Here is a 10478-nt window from a genome sequence, read left to right on the forward strand (position 1 = left end):
GGACTGAGCTTTTGATCCAAGGGGGTCAAAAGAAAGACAGCTCTGGGACTTTTCCTGAAACTTCTTTAAAGAGTTACTAAGCTGGCATGATAATGAGTTAAGAGCCACTGGAAGCCATCTTGGTTACCACAAAGGGACAGCCTGCCTGAGAGTGATGTCAACCCTGAAGAAAGCAGAACTGAGAGACAGAGGGAGACACTGATGACATCATGTGAACACCTGGATCCAGCCATTCCTGAAGCTAGCAAGAACAGACCTCATTAGTTGTGTGAGTTGTTTCTTAAGTTAGGTTTTTCTTGAGTTGGGTTTCAGTGTCTTATAATCAAGAGCCTAGATAAATATGGTCTTTTTTCCTTCTTTATTTAAAAGTAAGTCTTGATTATCAGATGGCACCTATGAAAATATCCTGTGGCCCAGACAGAAGCAAGTGATATCACGAGAAGGACATCTAGGAAGGGAGAAAAGAGCCTAAGTTCCAGGCAGACTCTGCCTTTAACTGAGACCTAGGGGAAAGGGTGAAAAATGTGCCTCTGAAAGATTTTGCCTTTACTCTGGGGCAGGCACACATGGGGTCCAATCCTGCTTCTACTTTGGAGGGAGCCTGGTTCCCTCGCCTGTAAAGTGAGGAGACAAACACTGCTGTGAAGACTCATTGAGAGAATGTGTGAAAATCATGGTTTCTTCTGCTTGATAAATGCTAGTTCACTTCTCTTAGCCTATTGCTCCTAAAATTCAGTGTCACCAAACTGGGCTGTTCTAAGGAGCCCGGAGGAGCAGGCCTGGGCAGCGCCCTCACCTTCTCCCTTCCCCCGTCCTCCTGATACACTGCAAGGCTCCACCCGAGAAATCTGGGCGCTAAAGCCTGGCCTGGAGGAAGCCCAACCAAACTGGTCCGCCTGGCGTGGCTTCCACTAGGCGCTTACAGGCCCTTATCTCAAACTCAGACAATCAGCCTGGGAATTCCTGACGGCTTCCAGCAAGGGCCAGCTGTTCCCTTCGGTTTTTGCAGAGTAGGGAGATAACTTTTACAAGTAACAAATTTAAATTAAAAGTAATGGTTAGTCACAATAGAAAATTTGGAAAACACAGGGAAAAAAGTCATCAATAGTGCCACCACCTGGACACAGCTCCCACGGGCGTTCTACTTCTCTGTTGATCATTCCAATGCACAGTCAGGTTTACAGGCTCTCGGGTTTTTTTTTTTTTTACATCCGTGAGATCAGAGTGTATGCACAGTTTTATATCTTGATTTTCCCACCATACTTTAACATAAACATGTTCCCGTGTTATAAACTCTCGGCTAGTGCCAGACACTGTGCCTAGCACATCACCAGCAGGATCTCAGTAATGCCCATCCCATCCTAAAACCAGGAGTTCTTATTCTTGCTTTGCAGATGAGGAAACTGAGGCACAAAGGGGTTAAGCGTCTCCCCCGCAATCGTGGCGAGGCCCAGGCAGTCTGGTTTCGCAGCCCATGCTAGTGACCCGTCTGTATCCGTATCACAGTTGACTCAGCCTTCCTTAGAGAGCAGTTGGCTGTTTGTGCCTGCCTGACCCTCCATCGCTCCCTTTTCTCCTGAGGACCATGACGCCTACGTTCAGTTCTACTGGCAGTATTAGGTGGGGTGAGCACATGTCCTGGATCTGACCAACGGGAGCCGGAACTCCCCTGGCCTCCGGGATTGGTGCAGGAAAGGGCAGGTGACCCGCACTGGCCCACGCAGGAACTGCTCAGAGGCAGAGGTAGCATGGACGGCGGCCGGCTGTCCTGAGAACCTGCCTGGGCTCGGGGCCGGAAAAGGAGGGCCGAGTGAGAGGGGAAAGCCCACATCCTATTGCGATATTTCAGATTCTGGATCCAGCTGCACCTCAAGTGGGTTCTTGGGTCCTGATCTTGGACTTTTCAATTACCTGAGCCTTTTAATCCCCTTAAGCCAGTTCGACTTGGGCTTCTGTCACTTGTAACCAAGAGTTCTGGCAAGCACACCCTGGTAGTTGGATATTAGGGTTGCTTATGGTGTTTTCACCATTAGAAATAACGCTGCAATGAACACGTCTACATGGGGACCTTATCCTTGATTAGAATTTCTTCCCTGCGGTATTTTCACAGGAGTTACTTGGCAAAGGATCAAACTTTGTCGGGCTCTGTAGATATTCTGCAAATTATTTCCTTGGTTGGCAGAGGTCTGTGTCCTTCACTTCCACTCCCCAATGATGTACGCAACTGTGATTTTTAAAATTGACTTCTGAAGAGACTTTCTTTTTTAACAAGCCAAAGTTGTATTTGTTTTTTAAACAGGAAAATTATGTTAATATAAAACAGATAAAAACAGACAAAAATCAAAACATACAACACACAAAAGCACAATACACAGGACCAGTGCAAACCCTTCCCAACCCGCTCCCCCCAAGTTTTAAAACCTTTATTATGGATCCCCAAAGATTAGACTGTACTGGGGAGGTCACAGTATTGAACCAGGAAAATAATAGTAAGAGCCATTTTTAAAAAGGTCTGTACACAGGTAGTGGCGGTGGGGTGGGGACGTGCACGTCATCACTCCAACATCAAGAACACAATGCAGAAGGGTTTCAGTGACCGTCACAGGCTTCTAGAATGCCATCATGTCTGCTAATCCCCTGCCCACTTTTTAAAGTTGCTTTTAAAAAGGATAAAAAGTGCACAGACACTTTCATAAGGCACAGACAGATCGTTGTACAAGTCACTGCATTAGGGACTTGAAAAGACAGTGGGACAATTAACCACCAAGAAATGTCAGGAGGCCCCGTGTTCCTGAGCCGGGGTCCCTCCCCAGAACTGGGCAGAGTGGGGACCGAGCAGTGGGGGGGACCGCCTCTCATCCTCCAAGACTTCACACAACCCTCTTTCCAACTGGAGCTGACTGGGGGTTCCCTGGGGACTTGGGGGTTATTTCTGGCAATCAAGGCCTGAAAGCAGCAGGTAGCCATCTCCCCACGTCTCCCCGCGGGACCCGAGGGTTCTGCCCAACGCGGTCCTGGCAGCAGCTCGCTGACTGCACAGCGCCTGGCGTTTCTCCTGCAGAGGCGGCTTTTCCGAGCCCGCAGGAGGCCCTGGGTCAGGAAGGCAGTCCTTGTGCACTCACCAAGAGACCCCTGAGGGAACAGGATGCCCAAGAAGGCCCAGTGGATTCTGCCCCAAATGTCTCACTACCTCTGAAGGTTTCTACCTCTGACGCCAGAGCTGGGGCGCTGCCCTCTCAACCCCGTCCTCCCAGCACCCCACACCCAGGAGGCACTCAGCCAATGTTTGTTGATTGTGTGCATGTGTATGTGGTGTTCTACCAAACCCCTGAACACTCACAACCTGACTTCTGATCTACTCAGTAAACCCTTAGTAAGTACCTACCGCAGGCTAGCACAAGGCCTGACACGGAGGGATAAACTAACAGCCTACACATCTGTCCATCACCTGTCTGCACCACGAGCTCCCCATGGGCTTTGTCTTTGATCCCAGTTCCCAATCCTGTGTCCAGAACACAGGCTCTGCTGACCAGTGGGGGCTGCAGGACTGAAGAGCGTGGCCACAGTGAGGGAGCAGCTGCCCCGGGAGCTGAACCCCTGCAGACGCCCCATTCGGGGATGGACTGGAAAAAGGCGCCTGTCTTGACTTGGAAACGGCCTGATTTCCCTGGCGGTTCAAAATGAGCAGGCACAAGGCCACAACAGAGGGACGTCCTGTGGTCTCCCCCGTTCCACCCCTGGGGGCCTGCTTGAGGGGATGGTGATGGTCACAGGGCCCAGGAAGGTGGAGGGACAAGGCCTCAGGCCCTCCCCAAAGTTGCCAGTGTGTAAAAGGAGGAGACCCTTGGGTTGGACCCCAGATCTCATGCAGCTCAGCCCCTCCAGGAGAAGCTGGGCGGCAGGCAGATGCGCTGAAAGGAAGGACACTTGTCCGTCCAGGGGATGGGCAGCAGAGGGCCGCAGCCTGGGGCTGGAAACCCCAGGAAGCGCAGGGGCAGGCACCCGGGTCTCTCCAGGGGCTGCCGAGGAGTGACGCAGGCAGCACTGAGCTTTCCGCGACTCGACTCGGGTCAGGCAGTGGAGAGCGTGTCACCAGACACTCCTGGGTTTGAGTCCCAGCCCTGCCCCCTCCTGCTGAGTGACACTAAGTCACTTCCCTCCTAGGACCTCAGTTCTCTCACCTGCCAAATGGGGATAATACATATTTCACTGATTTTGAGGAGCAGAGATTTTTTCCCATTTCACCATCTCTGATGAGGATGAACTGTATAGCTGCCGCATCTTACCGTGAAAGCTGGCAGCGTTTTTTCTTAGTGGTACGTAAAATGGCCTGTCTTGTCACGGGTGGTGTCTTAGACACGCCTCTGTATGGTAATAAGACCTGCCCCCAGGAGGAGAGCGTGTGGCTCCTCTCCAGCCCAGCACCCAGGCACATGGGGACGGGAAACAAAAAGGAGCGGCCCCTCTCCCATGTCTCCTGCCCCCTTCTCCAGACAGAACACAGAGGGCGACGTGAGCAGCTCCCCTGCAGCGCTGAATAAATCAGTTTAGAGCATCAGGAAATGTCTGGTTTTTAGAAGATAAACACCCCCTTAATTCCTCTTGAAAACAGGGAGGCTATTTATAGCAGCTGCGGAGCAAGTTAAACAGGCCACCAGCTCCTTTCTTCCCAGGTAACAGGTTACCAGGAGCACGGCCTGGTCCACCCCGGGCCAGGCCCTCGGTCACTGGTTTCCTGGTGGTGGCTGTGCATGACCGCAGCTGGAACCCAAGGGGGCAGTCAGGGAGGGCAAGGGGCAGGTGAGAGGGGCTGGCTCCCCCAGGCTGCTGAGACCACTGGGCCTCGAGGGTGGCTCAATCCAGTCAGGGGCACTGTTGCCTGGAGAACCACAGTCTGGGGGGTGACGAGTCCTCTCACCTGGACCTGTGCCCCATCCAGCGCATGGGGCAGATGGACGGCTCCCAGTGCCCAAATTTAGCAGGGCACCGAGCACTGCCTAGATTCTCAAGCCCTTATCTTGGCAAACGCCAGGGTTCTAGTAGCTCCCAAGAAACTTCTGCTGGAAAATTAAAATGCGGGAATGTTTCTCAACTTCACTAGGGAAAAAGAACCAATCAGGGGTTCTTTCAGGGGCAAGAATGGGGTTTCTGAAGTCGAGATCAGGAAACTTCTCACTTCCAGCCAGAGAAGCAGGTGGTCCGAGACGCAGGGCATCTCGAGGACCGACTGGTCTTGTGGGACTTGATCTGAGAGGCCAGTGCTGGGCCCCGGGCCCGGACACCCAGCAAGTGTGTGTTATGTGATGGGTAAACTCTCCACACGCTCTCCTCTCCCTGCCCCCCTCAGCAGATGGACAGACTAGGAATTGTAATAAAAATGATACCTGCTCTCGGCAAGGTGTCTCGGGTTTTTGAGAACGTTGTACTGATCCTCCCAAGAGCTCTGGGGCGGCCAGGCCCGAGGCTTCCTCTTGGACAGGCTGGGGACCGAGAAACAGAGAGGCCCAGGGACTTCCGCACAAGTACAGCACAAGACAGGGCAGAGGGGGCCCAGGAGGGAGGGGCAGGCCTGCCAGCGCATCAGCCCAGGTGTGGTCTGGGAGTGCGCAGAGGTGGGCCCAGGCAGGGGTGGGGGTAGGGGCCGGGTCCCAGGAAATACCTAGGAAACAGCCCTGGGAAGGGGGAGAGGCCCAATGTCATAACTGTCAGCTAACGTCTCAGTTATTAGCTAACATCTTAATGACCAAGTACCATCTTAGCAGCCAGCAGGGGAAGGTAAGCTGAGAATCAGGACACAGACCAGTGGCAAAGCCCTGCTCCCCGCAGGCTGCCCTGTGAGGCCCAAGCCGCAGGCGAACGCCAGGCCTGCTTACAACAGAAACTGTGCAGGGTTGTCTGTGCGATGGAGCGGCCTTTCCAAGTCCGGGTGAGTCACCTGCCTCCGGGATTCCTTCCCCTCCCCCGGAAAAGAGAACCTGCTGCTTGTCTTCTCCTTGGGGACGGGACGGGTGGTACAGACGGAAAGCATCTGGGGACGGAGTCAAGGTGCGGTGTGCTCGTGAGCAGGCTGTCTGGGGGGAAGCGGGGAAAAGATTCTGGAGAGGACACTGCCCAGAGCTCTCGGCTGCAGCGCCCAGCAAAGCTCCTCTCCAAGACGAGTCAGAAACGAAACAAGCAAACCGTTCTTTGATGTTCTCCGCCCACCTCCCCCCAAGGAGCGCTGCTGTGGAGCTGTAAACAATGAGCTATTTTTTCCTCCCCTTAGAAATCTGAGTCCTTTTCTACACCATCCAAGGGAGTTCTGTTCAGGTGCAGGCCTCGTACATTCAAAACCAGCTGACGTCACAGCCCCAGAAAGTGAACGCCTTCTAGTCGTGCTAATGTCCGGACTCTGGATTGCACATTCCTTAGTCTTAAACCTCCTCCTAGAGCCAGAATCCCTGGATAAACACCTATGCCATCTCTCTCATCCTCTCACAGCCCCTCCCTCTCCTCCGTCTCCCACCCTCCCCGCTACTTCTCTCTCACACGCTCAACCCAACCCCAGCAAAAAGCATTGCACAGAGGACGCTCCCCAGCTGCGAGGTCACCGAGGGACCGGACAGTCTGCCAGGCAGTTCCTGAGCTTGCTCCTGGGCGGCCTTTTGGGGGCAAAGCACTTTTGAGCCAGAATTAGCCCTTGCCTGGGCTCAGACCCTCGGGGCCTTGTCTCCACGACTGTCACGCCTTGCCCACCACTGGAGAGTGGCAGACGAGATGGCTGCTGCCCTTGGACTCCCTGGTGGCCACAGTGGTTGCCCGGCCTAGGGGGGCTTCAGAAAGGTGACCTTGCTCTGGCCAAGGCCCGTCAGCGGGCCAGGCTACGGCCTGTAGATCTTGATGACGTCCTTGATGGGCCGCCGGCAGATGGGGCAGCAGGCCCGGGCCTGCCTCTTGAGCCGCAGGCCGCAGCTGTGGCACAGACACATATGTCCACACGTGTAGATGACTGTGTCCACCTCACCATCAAAGCAGACCGTGCACTCGCCATTCTTGCTGCCTGCCAGCTCCGGTGTAGAGAACACAGGGGACACCGGGGGGCTCAGCGGGGAGCTGGGGGCCGTCACTGCAGAAAGGGAGAACAGGACAGACCTTCATAACGTGGCGCTCAGTGGGCTCTGCTGGGGCAACCCCAAGAGGGCAGAGCTTCTATAGCAGAACCAGTGGGGGGACAATTTTGGGGATACCAGTTTTGGTTTTTATCCCAGGTTTTGCCCCTTTCCCTACCCCCCCACGCCCCAGCCCCCACCAGCATCAAGCACCCTGGGAGGTGCCTTATCTCGATGTTTCCCTCCATCCAGCTGAATGCAGACTGAGGAGCAAGGGGATGCAAAGAGGAAACACGTCCACCCTGCGTGGCCCTGGGCAGGCGCTAGCAGAGCCCAAGGAGCCGGGCCAGCCGCCAGCCCCCACCCGTTCCAGGGTTCGCACTTCCTCACCCAGGGATGACTCAGACGCCGAGGAGGACTGGTTGACACTGAAGGCCATGTCGGAATCACTGTCGTCCTGGGAGCCACTGAGGGACCCTGACGGAGACGTGGTTGCAGGGCTGGACTGCTGGGTGCCTGAGACCAAAGAAGCTCCATCAGGGGCAGCGGGAGGTGGGCCCTGCTCTGCTGGTCCCTGGCTCTCCACTGCCTTGCACCTTAGCATCCTGTCTGTCTAATGGGAGGACAAGACCCACTGCACAGGGTCCTGCTAAGGACTCATGGAATCGTACATGTGTGGCAGACATCCGTTCTTTGTCTACCCAGCCTCCATTCCCAGTTATTTCAGAGAGAACACCAGGATTTTGTCTGGGGGCACTACTTCACCCTCACTCACAGGATCCAGGCCAGGCCAACATGAACTTCTACCCCTTGGTCTCAGTGTAACCCAAAGAAGGCCAACGACACCCAATTCTGTGACTTCCACTAGAACTGCTGGGAAAGAAGGGGCTCACTGCATTGGGAGGTAAGCCTGGTGCCGTAGGGCCTGCCTGAGAGTGAAGCCAACACAGAGGAAAGCAGAGCTTCGAGATGGAAAGAGAAACAAGATACTGATGACATCCTTTCAACACCTAGATCCAGCTGTTCTTGAATCCATCAAATATACTCCCAAACTGTACCCATAAACTTCCCTTTTTGCTTAGGGCAGTTTGAGTGGGGTTTTGTCACTTGCAACTACAAGATTCCTGACTAGCCATGTTCAACATGGATGAGTTTTCTTCCCGGAATTGACTACTAGTTTAGATGATAATGGGTCATTTCCTAGGTGAAGAAAGCTGCCGGTTCTGGTCCCCTACTTGAGGATGAATGGACAGATAATGCAGGGCAGGGACTGCTGTAAGGGAGGGATCAGGAGGGCAAGTCCCTGGCCTCCAAAAGCAGTTTTCTCCCTTCTACCCTCTCCTGCCTTCTCTTCCTGACCACTAAGAGCTCATCCTGGTTCCTCTGGAGGTGCTGGGAAGTGCGGTGAGAGGGACTCTAGGCTCAGCTGTTGCAAAGCCCCAGTGGGACCTTGGGCAACTCATTTCGGGGTGAAGTAACTGTCTGATCTCCCTAAAAAAAACCCCAAACCAACCAAACCACAACCAGCACCCCTTCTCCTCCTCTGCCCTCAACCAAACAACAGTCACTATTGTTACTATTACGACTTATTAAACGTACTGTAGGGGGCAGGCACCTGCTGAAAGCCTTCTATGTCCTCCTCGCTTCATCCTGGTGACAACCCCAGGATGCAGGTAACCACTCCCTTTCTACACAGAAGGAAACTGAGGCTCAGAGAGGGTCTGTGCACTGTCCAACATCTTCATGGCTGACCAGCTATGCGGCTGGGACAGTCGTTCACCCTCTCTGCGCTTCCGTTTTCTTATCTGTAGACAGGATGACAATACTGGGTCCATACGATCATCGGGAGGATAAAGCTGAACAAGGTAACATATGAAGTGTTCATCGTTTCTGTTACCACATGGACTTGACTTCCTGAACCAGAAAACGGAGCTACGCTCTCTGGGAGCCTTCCTGACCCCTACAGCCCACCCGGCCGGGGGGAGCGAGGCCGCCCTGCGAGGCGGGCATCACGCCGCGCTCCGCTCCGTCGGGGCGTCTGCGGGCGCCTGGTGCTCACGGCCGGCATCCCGTCCTCTGCGGGCCCATCCCGGAGCCAGGCGGCCCGCGGCCGGGGCGCTCCGCGTCCACCTGAGCACCAAGGCAGGCAAGAAGCATCTCGCAACAGGAGGTGTCAAGCCTCTGATCCGTTTTCTGTGGACGGTGCTATTCCTATTTCCTCTGTTAGGAGTTCCATTTAGTTTTTCTCCTACACTTCATATGCATCACATATGTAAAATATATATAATAAACCCTAAAAACGTAAATAAAAACCGCACCGACCATTCCCCGACTGTGTGCGGGCGCCAGGCCCGACGCCAGCGGGTGCGTAGCTCAAGGCAAACCACGTAGTTCCGGGGCCCACCTCCTGCCCCCCGAACGCAGGTGGAGGCCTGGGCGCCGCGCCGCGCACGCGCGCTGGGGGACTCACCGAGGAGGCGCAGCTGGCCGGCGGCACCGCCGCGCACGGCGAAGAAGGCCCAGAGCGCCTGCGTGGTGTCGACGCACAGGAGGCGGCCGCGCGGGCGCCCGTTGACGCCCAGGAGCACGTCGCCGCCGGGCCGCAGCGTGAAGCTGAGCGCGTCGCCGCCGCTCGGCACGGGCCCGGCGCGCGCCACCACCCAGTACTCCTTGCGGTCCAGCAGCGCGTCGGGGTCGGCCGGCAGCTCGGCGGGCCGCAGCGCGCCCGGGTCGCAGGACGTGATGCCGAAGGCCAGCGCGCCGGGCGCCGCCAGCCCCGGGCGGCCCACCTCCACGAAGAGGCTCTCGCCGGGCCGCAGCGGGCGCTCGGAGAAGACGAGCGTGCGGCCGCCGTCGGGCCGCGGCGCGCAGGCCAGCTTGCGGTCGGCCGACAGGCTCACGTCGGGCCCGCGCGTCGCATGGAAGCGCAGGTCGGCCTCGAGCAGCGCCGGCGAAGACGCGGGCCGCGGGCGCTCGCGGGGCCCGCACGGCAGGGCGGCGGCGTCGACGGGCGGCGGGCCCGGGGCGCGGCCCAGCGCCAGGTGGCCCAGCTTGGCCACCACCTGGCTGTTCTCCAGCTCGTTGTTGTCGAAGTTGGCCGCGTCGTGGCTGCTGGGCGGCAGGCAGGCGCTGAAGCGGGCCTGGCCGAGGCGCGCGGGCGGCAGCGTGTCGGCGAAGGCACTCTCTGCGCGGGGACAGGGGGCGGTGAGCGCGGGCCGGCCCGAGGCCCCCGCCCCGCCCCCTGCGAGTGGGCCTACGCGCCTCAGGGGCCCAGAGTGGGACAGGCGCAATCCCTAGCTTACCTGCGCAAGCTGACCTTTGGGCTGGGCCCATCCCTTTCCCTCCTCGGCCTCTACTTCCGTCCCTCCTCCCTTTCCTCCTCCGCCTCTA

General features: G+C 56.5%; 1 protein-coding gene across 1 annotated transcript in view; it reads right to left on the reverse strand.

Annotated features, from left to right (window-relative positions):
- Window positions 1–2262: 2262 nt before the first annotated feature.
- Window positions 2263–10478, reverse strand: part of NEURL1B (neuralized E3 ubiquitin protein ligase 1B) — a 42161-nt gene continuing 33945 nt past the window's right edge. The window contains exons 3-5 of the mRNA XM_046666392.1: window positions 9559–10272; window positions 7479–7604; window positions 2263–7105 (exon numbers count right to left, since the gene is read on the reverse strand). Of these exons, the coding sequence (XP_046522348.1) occupies window positions 6861–7105; window positions 7479–7604; window positions 9559–10272 (1085 nt within the window). The 3' untranslated portion in view covers window positions 2263–6860. The remainder of the gene's footprint in view (window positions 7106–7478; window positions 7605–9558; window positions 10273–10478) is intronic.

Source organism: Equus quagga, chromosome 7, assembly GCF_021613505.1.
Source record: "Equus quagga isolate Etosha38 chromosome 7, UCLA_HA_Equagga_1.0, whole genome shotgun sequence".
In the NCBI taxonomy this organism is placed as follows: Eukaryota; Metazoa; Chordata; class Mammalia; order Perissodactyla; family Equidae; genus Equus; species Equus quagga.